Below are 20119 nucleotides of genomic sequence, written 5' to 3' on the forward strand. Positions count from 1 at the left end.
CTCTGCAAAAAAGTAATTTGCACATCTTGGTGCCAGCCGTGCCAACCCTTCATGGCTAAAACTGGCACAGACTAAAGTTTTATACGGACTCAAGTTACAGCTGAAGCCATTAGGCATCCTGAGAAGTGTGACTGGCACCACTGCAAGATGTCAGTTGCCCTGGGGCTTTGATCTCTGGGGCAGGTATAAGGGTGATGTAAGCCAGGACAAGCTCATCCTACACAGCCAAGACAATGCGGAGGGCTGGGTGTGGTCCTGAGACAAAGCAGGGCTGACAGGAGAAAGCAATAAACTCAGGCTCAGCCTTATGGACAAGCTCTGCTCCAGTCCCAATCACTGAGCCAACAGGCAATTTGACAATGCATTATGACCAATTAGCCATAGACAACCTGGTGGGGCGTCCTCTGCTGGAAGACAAAAGGTACATACAGGCAGGAAAAAAGCCAGTGATGTGTACTAGACCAGATAATGTACTATACTGGATTATATAGATCGCCTGAAGACACAAGAAACCTCTACACATCTTTCCAAGACAATTTCACCCAATATAATCAAGAATAGCTGTTAGAGATGTCACACCCATAGAGTATGGGCCACACGAGCATGAAGGGTTAACTCAAGCCTCTGAAGAAATGCTTTCTAGCGTGTAGGATTTCACTAAGGATGTATAATAAATCACCACTTACCCCACTACATTATAGCCACACCCTATAGTCACTTAGAGGGGGTCACACCCATACAGAATCAGCAAGTTAAGGGTTAAAGGGTACAGGATAATTTAATGACTTGTAGGTCGGTAACTACAGAGCTGCTGAGTGTAGACAGGAGGGTACACCGGCCATTAACATCGCCAGCCTGGCAACTGCACGCCAGCTGTGACAGTCACCCATCTCCAGGCAGCAAGTGAAGGGTTAATCAAGCCAAGTGATCGCCCCAGTTCTCAGGGGGTGGTCGGTCCAAGCCCCCGGGATGGGGCACACACTGATCCTGGGAGATGCACAGGGAGTGTATAGTAACTGATCAGACTCCACATCCCCTCCCAGTGCCAGCTGTGACAGGCACATCCAGAGAAGGCTGCTACCTGGGTGCTGTGCCAGCTGCACCTGACACCAGTGCCAATCAGGGAGATGCACAGTGAGTGTATAGTAACTGATCAGACTACATATGTCCCCTCCCAGTGCCAGCTGTGACAGGGCACACCCAGAGAAGGCTGCTACCTGGGTGCTGTGCCAGCTGCACCTGCCACCAGTGCCAATCAGGGAGATGCACAGTGAGTGTATAGTAACTGATCAGACTACATATGTCCCCTCCCAGTGCCAGCTGTGACAGGGCACACCCAGCTGCCAGGGATGGCATCACCTGGGTGCTGTGCCAATGTATGGAGCACTCACCTGCCGGTCCGTCACCCCTTCTCCCAGCTCCTCCACGATGCCAGCACACTCCATGCCCAGGGACACCGGCATAGATGGCAGGCGGTCGCACACCCCTTGTCGGGCAAGGAGGTCGGAAAAGTTCAGTCCGCAGGCTCGCACCCTGACGAGCAGCTCTCCGGCCCGGGGCTTGGGCTGCCCCTTCTTGGTCTGCAGCTTCACCTTGTCATAGCCGCCGTGTGCGGACAGGACCAGGGACTTGTAGGTGACTTCAGGCTGCGGGGGCTCTGCCTCCTCCGCCGGCTTCTGCTCCTCCACAGGCTCGGCAGCTGGCGCCTCCTTGGCCGGCTCCTCCGCCGCCTGCGTCTCCTCAGGCTTCTGCTGCTCCTCAGGCTTCTGGGGCTGGGCAGCGGCCGCTTCTTCTCCCGCAGACATGGTCGGTGGCTCGCAGTGTTATCCCGGAGACAGGCACAGCACAATGCTACAGCGGGGAGTGTCCGGCTCTCAGCTGAGCAGACGGGGACGAGAGGAGGGGCTGCCGGCTCCCCGCGCTTTATACCGCCCGGTTAAAGAGACAGGATGCAGAAGTGCAGCAGTTTCCCATAGCAACCAATCAGACGCCAGCTCTCATCTGTCTAAGGCAGGTTGATAATTTAAAGAAGGGATGTGATTGGTTGCTATAGACAACTGATTCATTTGTTTTCTGCTCTGCATTATAATAAAATATTTTTTTCTATTATGGCTTCTGCTGAGGTCACCAGTCTGTGCCCTGCAGGCTAGCATGAGGCCCTAAGGCTTGTGAGGAGGCCACCAGTCTGTGCCCTGCAGGCTAGCATGAGGCCCTAAGGCTTGTGAGGAGGCCACCAGTCTGTGCCCTGCAGGCTAGCATGAGGCCCTAAGGCTTGTGAGGAGGCCACCAGTCTGTGCCCAGCAGGCTGGCATGAGGCCCTAAGGCTTGTGAGGAGGCCACCAGTCTGTGCCCAGCAAGCTGGCATGAGGCTCTAAGGCTTGTGAGGAGGCCACCAGTCTGTGCCCAGCAGGCTGGCATGAGGCCCTAAGGCTTGTGAGGAGGCCACCAGTCTGTGCCCAGCAGGCTGGCATGAGGCCCTAAGGCTTGTGAGGAGGCCACCAGTCTGTGCCCAGCAGGCTGGCATGAGGCCCTAAGGCTTGTGAGGAGGCCACCAGTCTGTGCCCAGCAAGCTGGCATGAGGCCCTAAGGCTTGTGAGGAGGCCACCAGTCTGTGCCCAGCAGGCTGGCATGAGGCCCTAAGGCTTGTGAGGAGGTCACCAGTCTGTGCCCAGCAAGCTAGCATGAGGCCCTAAGGCTTGTGAGGAGGCCACCAGTCTGTGCCCTGCAGGCTAGCATGAGGCCCTAAGGCTTGTGAGGAGGCCACCAGTCTGTGCCCTGCAGGCTAGCATGAGGCCCTAAGGCTTGTGAGGAGGCCACCAGTCTGTGCCCTGCAGGCTAGCATGAGGCCCTAAGGCTTGTGAGGAGGCCACCAGTCTGTGCCCAGCAGGCTGGCATGAGGCCCTAAGGCTTGTGAGGAGGCCACCAGTCTGTGCCCAGCAAGCTGGCATGAGGCTCTAAGGCTTGTGAGGAGGCCACCAGTCTGTGCCCAGCAGGCTGGCATGAGGCCCTAAGGCTTGTGAGGAGGCCACCAGTCTGTGCCCAGCAGGCTGGCATGAGGCCCTAAGGCTTGTGAGGAGGCCACCAGTCTGTGCCCAGCAAGCTGGCATGAGGCTCTAAGGCTTGTGAGGAGGCCACCAGTCTGTGCCCAGCAGGCTGGCATGAGGCCCTAAGGCTTGTGAGGAGGCCACCAGTCTGTGCCCAGCAAGCTAGCATGAGGCCCTAAGGCTTGTGAGGAGGCCACCAGTCTGTGCCCAGCAAGCTGGCATGAGGCTCTAAGGCTTGTTAGGAGGCCACCTGTACTGCCCAGCAGGCTGGCATGAGGCCCTAAGGCTTGTACTGAGGCCACCAGTCTGTGCCCTGCAGCTAGCATGAGGCCCTAAGGCTTGTGAGGAGGTCACCAGTCTGTGCCCTGCAGGCTAGCATGAGGCCCTAAGGCTTGTGAGGAGGCCACCAGTCTGTGCCCAGCAGGCTAGCATGAGGCCCTAAGGCTTGTGAGGAGGCCACCAGTCTGTGCCCAGCAGGCTAGCATGAGGCCCTAAGGCTTGTGAGGAGGCCACTAGTCTGTGCCCAGCAGGCTAGCATGAGGCCCTAAAGCTTGTGAGGAGGCCACCAGTCTGTGCCCTGCAGGCTAGCATGAGGCCCTAAGGCTTGTGAGGAGGCCACCTGTAATGCCCAGCAGGCTGGCATGAGGCCCTAAGACTTGTGCTGAGGCCACCAGTTCGTGCCCAGCAGACTGGCATGAGACCCTAAGGCTTGTGAGGAGGCCACCAGTCTGTTCCCAGCAGGCTGGCATAAGGCTTTAAGGATTGTGCTGAGGCCACCTGTAATGCCCAGCAGGCTGGCATGAGACCCTAAGGCTTGTGCTGAAGCCACCAGTCCGTGCACAGCAGACTGGCATGAGACCCTAAAGGCTCTGTTACACGCAACGACATCGCTAACGAGATATCGCTGGGGTCACGAATTTCGTGACGCACATCTGGCGTCGTTAGCGACGTCGTTGCATGTGACACCTACGAGCGACCGCTAACGATCCAAAAAAGGGAAAAATCGTTGATTGTTGACACGTCGTTCCTTTCCAAAAAATCGTTGATCTTTTAGGACGCAGGTTGTTCGTCATTCCTGAGGCAGCACACATCGCTATGTGTGACAACACGGGAACGACGAACAACAGCGTACCTGCCTGCGTCCTCCGGCAACGAGGTGGGAGTGACGTTAATGCGGCTGCTCTCCGCCCCTCCGCTTCTATTGGTGGCCCGCTGTGTGACGTTGCTGTGACGCCGCACGAACCTCCCCCTTAAACAAGAGTTTGTTCGGTGGCCACAGCGACACCGTTAGGAAGGTATGTGCGTGTGACGCGAAGTACCATTATTGTCCGTCACGGGCAGCGATTTGCCCGTGAAGAACGCACGAGGGGGGGCGGGTGCGATCGCTAGCGATGTCAAGCGGCCTTAAGGCTTATGGTAAGGTCACCATTCCATGCCCAGCAGCTGGCCTGAGGCCCCAAGGCTAGTGCTGAGGCCCCCAGTCTGTGCCCAGCAGTCTGGCATGAGGCCCTTTACCCTTCTTGAGTGATCACACCCTGCCTCCATAGCAAACATAGATACATGAGGCTCTGTTCACAGAGGAGTTTTTAAGAGGTTTTTCTTCTTTTTTTGTTGTTGTTCTTAAGCAGATCTGTGGCGCCCCTGACCTGGTCAGGCACCACTGAGTACTGCACTCAGGCGGAGTCAGTACAAAACAGGTAATCCCAAAGGCTGACTAGGGTGTGGACACACAGACACTTAGTAACCAGGACACACACACAGTTTAGAGGGGACCCCTGGGCAGATCCTCATATCCCAGCTAGTGGTGGGTAGTGGGACTGGAGACAGAGAGTTGTGCAGTGGCAGTCAGAGGAGTAGGAGTGGAGCAGCCGCGTCTGAAGGGTAGAGCAGAGGAGCAGGACCCTGTCAGACCCTGCACCTGTCGTGGCTGCTGGCGGGGGAGAGCGGCTACCCAGTGGTGCTGCCTGAAATCCACCTAGTGAAGAGGTGGCTGAGTAAGGAGACTACTGGTAGGCCAAGCCCGCACAGGGAAACAGGTCCCTAGAGCAGGAACCCATCTACTCGGCCTGCTAAACCTGCTGGTGAGGGTACTAGATGTACCTCACTGAACCACACAGAGTCCGCAGCATCAGCAGCAACGAGGGGCCCATAAGGAGGATTGAGCCTGGAGCCATCTTAACCTTGGTCCACGCTGCCAGTAAACGGGCCAGAAAGGGGAGAACGGCAGTTGCAACTTCCCTGGGTGATCCCTGCAGTACTACAAGTCAGGGGTCACCCCAAACAAGAAGGGCTAGGAAGGCGAGTCACCAGTCACCCGTACATCAGCCGGAGGGATACCTGGTTCCACCTGGTTCATCATAGCATCGCCCGGGTTGACTCACAGCTACCATCTGAAAGTGAATAAAAACCCTGAAAGACATTGCTGCCTGTGTGTGACTTCTTCTGCGACCTGTGGTACTACACACGTACACTGGGCCCTGGGGCCAGCCTCACTCTCAGGAGGCCACAACAACTGACTGCATCTACCATCAGCCCCAGGTGCTCCCTAAACTGCAGTGGTGGTCACCCCCTGACCGCAAATACCTAGATTGGCGTCACGATTCCCATTGAAGTTAACTTGACCTGCCTGTTGTCAGAAGAATCCCAGCACGTGGAGTCCTTGAAGACCCTGAGGCGACCTGAAGGTAATGGGGCTTCACAGATCCACTTCAAATAAATGCCTAAAAATGCTTCCAAAAATCTTGATAGACTTCCTTTTCAATTCTATGGAAATCCTCTTTGCAGTTCATATGAGGAGGTTTTTTGTTTTTTTTTGAGCATTCTGTTTTTCCTAAAGAGGTTTTGAAAAACACCTAGTGGCAAAAATAGGGGCACATAATTTCTTTGAGGCAGTTTCTTTCTGAAATCTGCTCCAAACTTGATACAACAAGTCAAACGGCATCAGAAAATGATTTTAAAAAAAAACCTATACAAATCTTCAAATCCTCCTTAAAAACTGGTGAAGAGCTCTAGAAAAAAAAAACTTCCTCAAATAAGCACTTCCTGAAGCTGGTTTCTAATAGAAAAGCTTGTAGTTTTTGACCATTTCCAAAAAAACTCATTGTGAACAAATCCTAAGGCCTCCTTCACACATATGTGTGTTTGGTACGTGTGATGTCAATTTTCACAGGTATCAGAGACATGGACACACATAAACCCATTAAAATAAATGGGTTTGCGCACACGTCCGTGTGTTGACCATGCTCCACACGTCCGTGTGTTGACCGTGCTCCACACGTCCGTATTTTGACCATGCTCCACACGTCGACATGTCCATTTTCTGCCAGCAGCAGGAGTCTCACAAGGACCACACACTGATGTGATCCGTGTGGCATCAGTGTGACACTTACCTGAGAAAAAACAGAACACATAAAAATAAAGAATTTCTATACTTACCTGTCTCCTGCGCTGCTGTCTCTGTCTCTGCTGTTACTTCTGGGCCCACTCATTATCCTCATTGCATATTCACTGCACTCAGCGTCGACCCAGAAGTAACAGCGCGGACGACAGCAGCGACACAGGCAGGTAAGTATACCAGCTCATACTTTCCATGTGTGTGCTATCTGGATGTCACAAGGATAGCACAGGTACAAGCACACAGAGAACATACACACACACACACATATATACCTTTACCACGGACCGTCCAAAACGTCAGTGTTTTGCACGGACATGTGAAGGAGGCCTAAGACTGTTCCATTGTGCCACCTAAAGACGAATACCAGCTACTCTGCCCCAATAAGTTCCAGTCATGGACTTTATATACACTACTCACAAAAACTTAGGGATACTTGGCTTTCGGGTGAAATATCAGGATGATCCTAAAATGCCCTCTAACCCTTTCAGGTGAACTTAATGGGACCTTCTCTAAACTCTTGAATGCACATGTCCAACTGTTCAATGTTTCAGTACTTTTTACACATCTTGTTCTCTAACAAGGAGTTTAACAGCAAAATTCACAACAGGTGTTTGATCCATGAATCACTCAATAAATTTCAGGGTTCTATAGGAATTGGTATTTAAACAGTCCACCTCATCATGCTATTCACATTTTGACATCATCATGAGACCAAGATGGCACCTAAAGTTGATCCACAGTACCTCGCCATTGCGAGGCTTCAAGCAGGATGTTCTCAGATGGAAGTGGCCACTGAGCTTAAAGTGTCACCAGCAGGTGCATCAGAGATGCAGAGAGACTAGAAGAGTTACAGAAAGGTTTCATTGTGAACAATGCTCTTCGGAGCCGGTTGATGAATGCTACACAAATCCAGGCACACTTAAGGGAGGTGAGAGGCACCCAAGTGTCACGTCAGACCATTTGAAATAATTTACATCAGTGTGTTCTGAGTGCTGGACGACCTGCAACGACCTGATCACATCACCAGGCACAGGTCTGGCTGGATGAGTGACCAGTGGATCTCAGTGATGTTCACTGATGAAAGTCGATAATGTCCAAGTAAAGTGGATGTGATTTCATAGAATCTTCTGTCTCGGAAGCTGCTGAACTTTGTGGTTTTGGTGCTTTTTATCTCTGTAAGCTGTTATGTGGAGATTGAAAACAACACATGGAAAAAACCCCAAACAAAACATTTTTAAGTGCAAAATCAAAGCTTTTCTGTACTATTAAAAATCATCATCAAATAAGACGGAAAATGCATAAAAAATGCAGCAAACACGCAATAATCGGAGAAGATTGTTATTGCGTCGAGTGGTGCAGACTCCTGCAGAAAAAAGCTTAGAAGAAATGCAGAATTTGCGCTACATGTGACCACGGCCTCAGCATTACATTTTCATTATATTTTTATGGATTTAATAGAGAAAAAAATATCAATCATACAATTTTCAGTTTTTTACGCCATCTAATGATCATTGTAAATAATCCGATAAGTTTGGTGTTGTTTACTAGTTTGTGATGTTTATTATTTTTTAAAATAATGCAGTAAAATGTCATTATTGTTCTTGTTTTTCATAATTTATTGGTAATGTCATAGGAAGAAAAAAAAATCTCTCTTTTATTTTCCCTATAGAATTGCGGGCCAGAGAAATACACTGCTACATGCAATGTTTCTCTATATAGCAGTATAATCTGCTTGTGGGTTTGGTGGCTGCAATGAAGGTTCAAGTCAAGAAAATCCTCACTCACTTGTTAGTGCAGGCTGTGGCCCATTGCTTTACCTTCTTCTCACAGTGATCTACGTTGTGGGTTTGATTCCAAGGGATACAAGGTCTCAAGAAGAAAACGTGACGTTAATGCTATTGTTTTTCCATGATTTTTTTAGCAATTTTAAAAAAATAATCTGACATTTTCTTCATCTCTAGAATACAGTTACATAGAAATACACTGCTATGTATAGATGTATCTCTATGTACCAGTGTAATCTGCAATACAGCTTCAAGTATACAAAATCCTCCTTTACTTGTTGGTGTAGGCTGTGGCTCTTTACTTTCGCTGCTGACTGCAATGATAGTGGTTGTGGGTTTGATTCTAGGGAAGAACAGAACACAAAAAGAGAAAATAGTTTATTTAATGAAGAGTAAGGGGTACTTTACACGTTGCGACATCGCTAGCATTGGCTAGCGATGTCGAGTGCGATAGTAGCCGCCCCCTGTCGAGCGCAATAGTAGCCGCCCCCATCGTAGATGCGATATCTTGTGATTGCTGCCGCAGCGAACATTATCGCTACGGCAGCATCACACGCACATACCTGGTCGGCGACGTCACGGTGACCGCCGAACAATCCCTCCTTCAAGGGGGAGGTGTCGTTCGATGTCACTAAGCGGCCGACCAATAAAAGCGGAGGGACGGAGATGAGCGCGACGTAACATCCCGCCCACCTTCTTCCTTCCGCATTGACGGTGGATGCAGGTAAGGAGATGTTTGTCGTTCCTGCGGCTTCACACACAGTGATGTGTGACGCCGCTGGAGCGATAAACAACATCGTACCTGCAGCTGGAGCGACATTATGAAAATGAACGACGTGACACAGATCAGCGATTTTTTACTGTTTTGCGCTCGTTCATCGTCACTCCTAGGACATTTACACATTGCATTTAGTCCTTTACACATTGCGATGTCGCTACCGGCGCCGGTTGTGCGTCACAACAACCGTGACCCCGACGATATTTCGGTAGCAATGTCGCAGCGTGTAAAGTACCCCTAAGTGTGTACAGAGCAGAAATACTGTTCCCACCTCCCAGAGGAAATAGAGCTATGGAGCAATGAAGACGTCGGAAAAAATACATTGCGAAGAGTAGAGATTGAGTGGAAAGTCGGGACAAAGTCCTGAAAGGCCGGGACAGTGGAACCTCCCCTCAAATAAGGACATTCTCCTTGAATCCTGGACAGCCGTGAACTATGGCCTAAAGGCTTCACCTATTTACCTAGTGCTCCCATAAGTTTCAGCTATTGCTATGAAACATGTCATGCGCAATGTCCCATAAGTGCCAAAGAATAATCAAGGAAAATTGCAATGGGTTAAAAAATCCGAAAACAATTTCATGGCTCAAACACGCTACAGTACACATTGGTTTTTTATCTGGTAGTCCTTTGATTAACCCCCTGAACACCTATCAGTTTGGTCCGTAAGGGTATTTTTGCAAAATATTTTGTTGATTTGAATTTTTCTGACTGAAAAGTTCATGTTAAAAAAAAGATCACTTAACACTAGAACTACTGAGGTAGTCATTTTGACTACTTTGCACCATGTATTTCTATATAGGTGTCACGAGTCCAGTAGTTCTAGTGTTAAAGGGAAAATTGCTATTAACCTGCAGATATGGTGTTAATCTGCAGGTTAATAGCATTCTGAACCTGCCCAGTACCTGCACATTAAACCCTGCTGCCAGTAGGAAATTGACTTTATTCCTCACTGCAGCATTTTGGTTTCAGTCATGGAGGCAGAGTCGGTGTTGGGTCAGTCACCACTCTGTGCGGCGTCTGTAACCACTCCACCCAAACTGACTGACAGCTGCTCTGCACGAGAGGAGGTTGTCAGTCTGCACGGGTGCGTGGTTACAGCTCTCAATACTCACAGCGGTGACTGAACCAACACCGGCGCCATCTGCATGACTGAAATTGGGACGCTGCTGAGAGGAATAAAGTTAATTTCCTCCCTGCGGCCGGGTCCCACGTGTAGGCACAAGGCTGGTTCTGAATGCTATTAACCAGCAGATTAATTCCATATCTTCAAGTTAATATTTTTCCAACTGACAGGTTCACTTTAAAAAAGGGACTTTAAAAAAGGTGCAAATCAAAAAATAATAACGAAAAAACATACAAACAAAAGTAGGCACAAAAGCCGTGATGAATTGGTCCTTTAATTTTGCAAACTGTCCATAAATTCCATGAGAGTCTGTAATAAAATAGGAGAAATGCCATTAACCCCTAAGGACTGAGCCACTTTGTACGTTAATGGCTGAGCATCATTTCTCGATTCTGACCAGTGTCACTTTATGAGTTAATAACTCGGGAACGCTTCAACATATCCCAGTGATTCTGATACAGGTTTTTTTCGTGACATGTTGCACTTCATGTTAGTGGTACATTTTGGTCAATAATATGTGTGGTTATTTATGAAAATATTGAAACTTTTGCAAAATATGTGAAAATGTCACAATTTTAGAACTTTGAATTGTCATGCCCTTAAACTAGATAGTTATACCACACAAAATAATTAATAAATAACATTTCCCACATCTGTACTTTACATCAGTACCATTTTAGAAACATTATTTTTTTTGTCAGGAAGTTAGAATGGTTAAAAGGTTCATCAGTAATTTCTAATTTTTCCCTAAAAATTTACCAAACCAATTTTTTATGGACCACATCACACTTGAAGTGTCTTTGAGGGGCTTAGGCCGGTTTCACATATTCGTCTTTTCTCCACTTTGTCGGATCCGGCGCGCTCCTGTACAGTGTATACAGTACAATGGCCGTGCAACTAGCTCTGGTCACATGCTGCCATGGGACCGGAGCATGTGACCAGGAAGTTTCAGCGCGGCGATTGTAATGTATACACTGTACCGGAGCGCACCGGATCCATTAAAGTGGAGAAAAGCCGGATGTGTGAAACCGGCCTTATGTAACAGAAAATACCCAAAAGTGACACCATTTTAAAAACTGCACCTCTCAAAGTGCTGAAAACTACATTTAAAAAGTTCATTAACCCTTTAGCATTAGATGCATCTCAGGAATTAAAGCAATGTGGAAGGAAAAAGATTAACATTTTACTTTTTCAAACAAAAGTGTTGCTTTAGCCCAAATTTTGCATTTCCACAATGGCATCAGGAGAAAATAGACCATACAATTTTTTTGCACTTTTTCCTGAGTACAGGGATACCCGGTCCCCATATGTCGTGGGAAAACTACTGTTTGGGCACACAGCAGGGCTCGGAAGGGAAGGAGTGCCATTTAAGTTTTAAACCGCAAAATTGACTGGAATAGATAACGGATGTCATTTTGTATTGCAGAGCACCTGATGTGCCTAAACTGTGGAAATCACCCACAGATCACCCCATTTTAGAAATTACAGCCCTCAAGGAATTTATCTTGATGTGTGGTGAGCACTTTGACGCTGCAGGTGCTTCACAGAATTTTATAATGTTGAGCTGTGAAAATCAAAAATCAAAATTTTCACACAGAAATGTTTCTATAGCCCCCATTTTTGTTATTTTCACAAGGATAACAGGAAAACATACACTATACAGTTTGTTGTGCAAACAGTAGTGGAAAACTACTGTTTGGGCGCACTGCAGGGCTCAAAAGGGAAGGAGCATCAATTGACTTTTGGAATGAAAAATTGTCTGGAATATATAGCTGATGTTATGTCATGTTCGCAGAGCTCATGATGTGCCTAAACAGGGGAACCCCCTACAAATGACCCCATTTTGGATGGTAGACCCCTCAAGTAATGTATATAGATGTGTGGTGAGCACTTTGAGCTCACAGTTGCTTTACAAAATTTTATTTAGTTGAGCCATGAAGTGGAGAAATACATTTTTTCCCACCAAAATTTTGCCTCAGATTTTTCATTTTCACAAGAGTAATACGGGAGAAAATGAAGCAAACAATTTGATGTGCAATTTCTCCTGAGTACAATGATACCTCATATGTGAAGGAAAACTACTGTTTGGATGCCCAACAGGGCTTGAAAGAGAAGGAACACAATTTGACCTTTAGAAAGTAAACTTTCACACAATTTTGCATAAAACATCTCTTGAGGAATATAACTAGAGGTATGCTGAGCCCACACGTGTTTCACAGAATTTTAAAACATTGGATCTTGAAAAATAAAAATTACATTGTTTCCTGAAAAAATGTTCCTTTAGACCCAAATTTTTCATTTGTGAAAGGTTAAAAACAGAAATGGATGACATCATTTGTTGTACAATTTTTGCTAAGTACAGGGATATGCCATATTTTGTCAGAAACTCTTATTTGGGCACACGTCAGGGTTCAGAAGACTAGGAGCAATATTTGATTTTTGCAGTGCAGAATTGTTTGAAATAGATTGTAGACACAGTTGCAGAGCCATCAAGGTTAAAAAAAAAAAAAAACAAAAACAGAAAACCCCCAAAAGTGACACAATTTTGGAAACTACAGCCCTCAAGGAAGTTATCTAGTGTGAGCGTATTACACTCATTTGTGTGTCGAAGAATTTTATAATATTGTGCCATGAAAATGAAATATTAGTTTTTTTCAACAAAAATGATGTTGAAGGCCAACATTTTTAATTTACAAGAGTAACAGGAGAAAGTGGACCCCAAAATTTGTTACGCAATTTCTTCTGAGTATGGCAATACCACATATGTGGTCGGAAACAACTTTTCAGTCACAGTGCAAAGCTCAGAAAGGAAGGCGCATCATATCGGAATGCAAGATCAACCTCCGTGAGTTGGTAGGTTGAGAGTGGCTGTCTCATCGGTATTCTGCACCTGTGTTACCCATACCATTATCAAGGGGGCCGGCTGCATCCTGCAGTGCATTTGCCATTTTGACCTGAGTTGGCTGGTGGATTTTTTTCTGGTGAGTTTTTTTGATTTTTTTTCTTTGAATTTATGTCCTTTTCGTTGAATTACAAAGAAAGACCCTCTTTCACCCCTTTATTAACCCCAAAAACTCCCTGCAGGTCCGACATAATCCACACAAGGTCCCACGACGATTCAGCTTTGCTATATCCGATGCTGGAGAGACTGAAAACATGTCCGATCTCTCCAGGTTTCGGGAAACACTGACAAGTGGGACCCAGCTGGCAATAGTGATGTCACTAAGTTCACTACAGGTCATACTCGGGTTCTCATGGTATAACCTCTGATGACCTGAGTACCGCACTCTGGTCACCGCATTCCCCCCTCATCCGGCACTGTCAGTGTTAAAGGGCTGTTGCTTTAACAGTGACAGTGCCGTCAGGGGAGAGGGGGATATGAGGCAGCCTCACACACCCCTACCCCGGGCTGGCACTGTCATTGTAATAACAATGCTATTCTCCTATGTTTTTAAAGGTTCCTTTGTGTATTTTTAATTACAAATAAAATGAAGAACCATTACTAATAAATATATTTGCATCACGGAGTCATATAGTTTGACATAAAGCCATAGTCTACAATAGAAGTTACAATAACAAAGTATATACCATTAGTCATTAATAAAAACAAACTGTATATACTAGATTGCAAGGATATAGGCGCTTTATGTAGAAGTATAAAGAAGAACTACAGGTTACTTGGAGTACAATACACTCTATTTAGGAAATTAGGGATGATTCATTAAGACTGTATTTTTTTTGTACACCAGCCTTAAGGAAGGCAAGAGTAAATGCCGCTTTACACGCTGCGACTTCACTAGCATCGGCTAGCAATGTCGCGTGCGATAGCACCCGCCCCCGTCGGTGGCACGATATGTGGTGATTGCTGCCGTAGAAAACATCGCTATGGCAGCGTCAAATGCACATACCTCCTCTGCGACATCGCTGTGACCGGCGACCCGCCTCCTTTCTAAGGGGGCGGTTCGTTCAGCGACACAGCGACGTCACAACAGCGTCACTGAACCGCCGCTTAATAGAAAAGGAGGGGCGGAGATGAGTGGCCAGAACATGCCATCCACCTCTTTCCTTCCTCCTTTTCTGGTGGACGCAGGTAAGGAGATGTTTGTCGTTCCAGCGGCGTCACACATAGCGAATGACAAACAACATCGTTACTGCAGCAGCAACGATATTTGGGAATAGGGGGGCATGTCACCGATGAGCGATTTTGAATGTTTTTGCGACGATTCAAAATCGCTCATAGGTATCAAACACAACGACATCGCTAAAGCGGCCGGATGTGCGTCACAAATTCCGTGACCCCAACGAGATCGCTTTAGCGATGTTGCAGCGTGTAAAGCCACCTTAAGATGGAGTAAGATGTACCAAATTCATTAAGATAAATAGATAATCAGGAGCAATCAATAGGCACTGTTGGGTTTTTCTTTTTTTCTTTATTATTTGATATGCATTTCAAGGATAAAAACATCCTCTTCCTCAGGCATAGGAAGAGGATGTTTTTATCCTTGAAATGCATATCAAATAATAAAGAAAAAAAAAAAACCCAACAGCGCCTATTGATTGCTCCTGATTATTTTTATCCATTTATCCCAAGACCCAGTATCTGCCGAGAACGGAGCGATTTGAGCTGCAATTGGTATTTACTACATTATTCATGGAGTTATGCCTGATGCCCAACACCTTCAGGTGAGCCTTTCCACAAAGGCCTTACTTTAGCCATAGGAGGCACATCTTACAAATAGCTGGGCGCCTCTGCCAGAAATACTACTAGAGTCAGGGACTGAAATACAATTTGGCAAGCAGACTTCGCTGTACCCCATTACATACCAGCTCTGCCCAATTTAGTGAATACTGGCCAGGGCTTGTGTAAAAACAACATAGGTCCCAGTATTTGGCAACATTTCAAGGTGTCTTACACTAGAATTTTGGCAAAAACACTTTCACTATTTGGGCTCTTATGGTTAAGTCACCATTTTCTGTGACGTAGCAGCGACCTTGTTAGCGATGTCGCTGTGTGTGACATCCAGCAACGACCTGGCCCCTGCTGTGAGGTCGCCGGTTGTTGCTGAATGTCCTGGACCATTTTTTGGTCATTGCTCTCCTGCTGTGAAGCACACATCGCTGTGTGTAACAGCGAGAGAGCAACGAACTGAATGTGCAGGGAGCAGGGAGCCGGCTTCTGCAGACGCTGATAACCAAGGTAAATATCAGGTAACCAAGCAAAGCCTTGGTTACCCGATATTTACCATCGTTACCAGCGTCCGCAGCTTCTTGAAGCCGGCTCCCTGCTCCCTACACACGTAGCCAAGGTACACATCGGGTAACTATAAGCAAAGCGGTTTGCTTATTAACCCGATGTGTACTCTGGCTACGATTGCAGGGAGCCAGCGCTAAGTGGTGTGCGCTGGTAACCAAGGTAAATATCGGGTAACCAAGCGAAGCACTTTGCTTGGTTACCCGATATTTACCTAAGTTACCAAACGCAGCATCGTTTCCACGCGTCGCTGCTGGCTGGGTGCTGGTCACTGGTCGCTGGTGAGATATGCCTGTTTGACAGCTCACCAGCAACCATGTATCGTGATCGCTGCTGCATCGCTACGTGTGACCTAGGCTTTAGTCTGAATTACAAAATCCCTACCGTGTACAACTGAAAAATTGTATTAACTCTCCAACGCCTTCCAATCTTCATCAGATATTTCATGTTTATTTACTGCCCACTAAATGCTGGCTTTGTCAAATGTTTTACTATCAGATGATTGCAGAGGGGGTGCTTATGACGCGCCCACCGGGACCATGGAGTACTCGTTACCGGGCCGCGGTTCTGGCTCTGGGATGTCACGGTGGTGAGGCCTGGTTCCGTGACCCCGGCGGTGTCGTTTAAATATAAAGGGGATGACGATAGTTTATTTGTGACACCACTTGTGGTATGCGGCAAGTTAGGATGGGGACCTTTGGGGCAGATGGTGACGCAGCGGAGATGGTACAGCTCTCCACAGGCACAGCTGGGCCCCAGGGGGTTGGTAATAGTAGTCTACGATGGCGGGGGTTGCAGGGCCAGAGGCGCAGGTGAATGACGGAGTGACACAGGGATGCAGTCTCAAGGTTTTTACTCACAGGTTACACGACTAGCCAGAGATTGCCTTTGGAGTGCTGGGGTTTCTCTGTGATGGGCTCCAGCCAATCCCGGGTAGTTCAGAGGTCGAGTCCAGTGCACCTTTCTAAAGTCTACCCTTTCCTGGCCGCCTTCCTTGTGCTTGCTTCGCCCTCCTGCTTTGCGCCCTTGCTCACTGATCCCTGTGCCAGTGCCCGTGGACCCTGTTGGGTGGCATAAAGCTCTATCCCTTGGTCCTTTAGTGTCACCTTCCAATGAATTTGTGTGCGGATGTGGCTTCAGTGCTTGCAGTCACCTCAGCCGCTGGTTTTACTAGCGGAATATGTAGGTTCTTCTCCTCTAGCCTAGGGACCAGTCCCCGTATTGCAGCCAAGTCCTTCCACCCGTAGATTATGTGTCGAACAAGGCCACGGGAGGATTTTGCACTTCCCATGGTTTCTAGGACCCCTTCTGCTTGTGCCTTGGTTGAACGGCACCGGCTCCAGACCACAGGTCTTTCCTCCTCCACTGCTCCTTCCAACTCTCTCCTGACTCTCTCCGCACTTCACACTGTGTTCCCCCTAGTGCTACTGTGTTCCCACTCCTAAGACTACACCCCCCCAGCCTGGCTTCGGGTATAATCACGCCCTTACCATGTCTGATGAGGTGGTTTCTGAGCCTGGGTGTTGAGCTTTTGTGTGAAACGGTGTTGAACTCCTCCATATCCAGGGCGGAATACGACAACTCTGAGTGAGGTGCAGTACCTCTGTGGTGACTGAAGCCTCAGGGGCGCCACACTTATGCAGGTCTGTGGTACCCAAAAGTGTCTCCAGCTTGGAGAAATTATGGCTATGTTATAAAACTGGACATGCATAGTATGCCAAAGCAGGAAGTTTAAAAATCTAGCATTTGTAATACCTCACAACCTTTAATTTGTAGCAAAGCTGATAGCTACCTTATAATGTTTGCACTCTGTTAACATTTGCAGATATTGCACATGACAATTCAGCAAACAGAAGTGTTTTATTTATTTATATATATACTGTATATATACTGTATATCAATCCACCATTAAGCATACACTAGTTGCAAGGCAAGGAAATATTACTATAGAATGAGGGCCGCCAGGGTGCTTATTCGCTTGGCCGTCTGCAGTGTAACTAAGCTATTGTTACTGCCAATAGAAGAAGTGACTCAGGCTCTCCAGAGAGCATAACGTTATATTAGGGATGGTGAATGGAGAAGAGTTGAATAAGTACAGGAATTTGGGGAGATAAATCATTTTAAAAAATTAATGACAAAGGCAAATGCTGTCTTGATTTAATTTACTGCTCTGTAAAAAAGTATCAATATTAAAAGTTTTAAACTTTGATATATCTCTACTGATTAGCACACCTAAGTACTTAAAAAACACAGTGATTTCAATATTTTAAAATAGATTATTTATTTAATAAATTTAATAAAACTTATAAAACCATGACAAGTATAATAAATAATGGTGCTTCAAAAAAGAGGAACGATGTATCAGTATAAATAGTAAACTTATAAAAGGCAGTAGAGTAAACAACACCTAAATATTCAGTACGAAATAAATGTATTTTAGTCTGGAAATTTCAAGTACTTAATAAATATATCTGGTTAATATAAACCTAAAATGTGTAACATTCACAGACAAAAATAAAATTCATTGGTAATATAATAAATCCATCAAAATACAATGAGGTATGTGAATAAAGGGTGGCATATAATATAAATTCATAAATAGTAAATTGGTAAGTGTAATTAAAAAGAAGCATAAATTACAATATGAATAGATAGTATGGACCTATGCAATATATATTAGTTTGCAGATTCCGTGAGGTTTTAATGTTGCTAAGTGCTGGCTGATCAGTGACCAGTGATGTAAGGTGCTTTAAGTATAAAGTGCTATGGTGATTGCAATGAACGTACAGCAATGCATTCAGGTTGGATTCAATAACCGATAGAATAAGGTGCTCCTGTGCCAGTAAACAATAATTACCTGGTGTGTAGTGCTGAATCCGTCCCTCCACCCCGTCGTACGTTTCAATATACGTCCCTTTGTCACGTGATAGGGGCGTGTTCAAAATACTATCACGTGACAAAGGGACGTCATCCCTGGAAGCAGCCCATACAGTCTAGCATCTACACTGAGCTCAGTGTGACCGCTGGAGAGGTTTGCGCGCTCACGAGATTATGGGCGGGTACTTGCTGATAACAGTCACAGTCCCGCCCATAATCACTTGCCTGCGCACACGTCACCAGTGGTCACACTGCTCAGTCCTGTGAGACTGGCACTGGGCATGCGCGGGGATGGCTGGAGCAGTGGGCGGTGCATCAGATATGGAAAGGAGCGATGGGGGCGGCATACAGGACCAGGAGGCAGAATAACGGACGCCAGAGAGCCCGCCCCCGTGTCACATTTACAGAAGCTGCATACAAAAAGGTAGCACTTTATAAAGGCTTTATTTTGGTCTCACATGGGGCACAATAATAACAGGGACCTTTCTAGAATGCAGCCCAGTAGCTGCAGAGGGGGAATCTTTTAGCTTTTGGGCGAAATTTCTGATGACAGGTTCCCTTTAAGATCAAAGGTATTGATCAGGTAAGTATGGGACAGAGAGGGGGAACCTGGGAAAAATCCTGGCTCAGATAGAAAGCCGTTGAATTTACAGATTGGGTAGATTAAATCCTGGGGGATTAAATGAACAATTTGGTTTTGGTGCTTATTTCTAGATTTTTAGATTCTATATTTTATTTAATTTTATTTTGATGCTAACAGAGATTCCTTTTTATGGGCGGGGTATTTTAATGGGCCATAACAAATAGTTTCACTGTTTAAATAAAAAAACCTTTTTTAATAAAACATTTTTTTTATTTTAATTTGTTGTTATTTAATTAACAGTTGTATATATCTTTTATATCTGTGGTGAAGACTTCTACGAATTGTATGAACTAAGGCAGTCATTGAATTGGAGAAACAGGAATTCTGGGAGAACAAATTGTTTTACACCCTCTTTTTTTTTTTTAATAAAAAGTTTCACTCAATTTATGTATTACCAATTTACATAACATGGTGTAACATTATGTGATTCTAGAGTTAATCTGTATATAAATACATGGATATGTGTCACGCTCCCCGGGTCCTCGGCTCCCCTCCCCGGGTCCTCTGCTCCGCTCCCCGGGTCCTCAGCTCCGCTCCCCGGCTCACCTGCCACGCTCCCCGCTCTCCAGCCTCCGGTGCCCGTCCTTCCCAGGCCCCCTGGTCTCCGCTCCCGGCGCCCGACGGCTTCCCAGGTCCTGGCCGGCTCCCCTGCGTCCTCCTCTCAGCTTCCTTCCCTGGCTTCTGGCACCCGGGCCGCGCGCATGCGCATTAGGGCGCGCGGTCACTGACCCTTTCTTAAAGGGCCAGCGTCCATTAACGGGAAATGATGCAAAACAGGTACAGGGTATAAAGGGGTTTATTGTCCAAGGGGGCGGGGCCTGATCTTCGTGTTTCCTAAGCTAGGAGTCAGGTCTCCTGGTGTTTTTGTGATATACTCACCTATCTCTCTTGTAGAGCCGTGCCTGCCTCGCCATCCGGTCCTGACCGAATCCCGAACCCCGAACGCTGTCCATCTGCCATCCTGACAGTCCGTACCATCTCGGATCCCTGCGGTGACCCGTCATCTCGCTCCAAAGGTTCCGGACCCCGCCTGACATCATCTCGGCTTCCGAACCTGAGCTGCGTCACCCGGACTACCACCAGTGACTCCGTGGTCCCAGGGACTTCTCCGTTATCCTCGTGTGCACGGACTGTTCTGCTGTCTATAGTGCTCCAGCTACCGGACCCCTTACCACCATGTAGGAGTTCGGCCCAGTGGATCCTCCTCCTGGGTCTGCCCGTC

At 47.0% G+C, this 20119-nt stretch overlaps 1 protein-coding gene across 1 annotated transcript in view; it reads right to left on the reverse strand.

Moving 5' to 3' along the window:
• Positions 1-1900, reverse strand: part of VAT1 (vesicle amine transport 1) — a 47420-nt gene extending 45520 nt beyond the window's left edge. The window contains exon 1 of the mRNA XM_075349976.1: positions 1392-1900. Within this exon, the coding sequence (XP_075206091.1) occupies positions 1392-1805 (414 nt within the window). The 5' untranslated portion in view covers positions 1806-1900. The remainder of the gene's footprint in view (positions 1-1391) is intronic.
• Positions 1901-20119: the final 18219 nt, after the last annotated feature.

Source organism: Anomaloglossus baeobatrachus, chromosome 5, assembly GCF_048569485.1.
Source record: "Anomaloglossus baeobatrachus isolate aAnoBae1 chromosome 5, aAnoBae1.hap1, whole genome shotgun sequence".
NCBI classification, from domain to species: Eukaryota; Metazoa; Chordata; class Amphibia; order Anura; family Aromobatidae; genus Anomaloglossus; species Anomaloglossus baeobatrachus.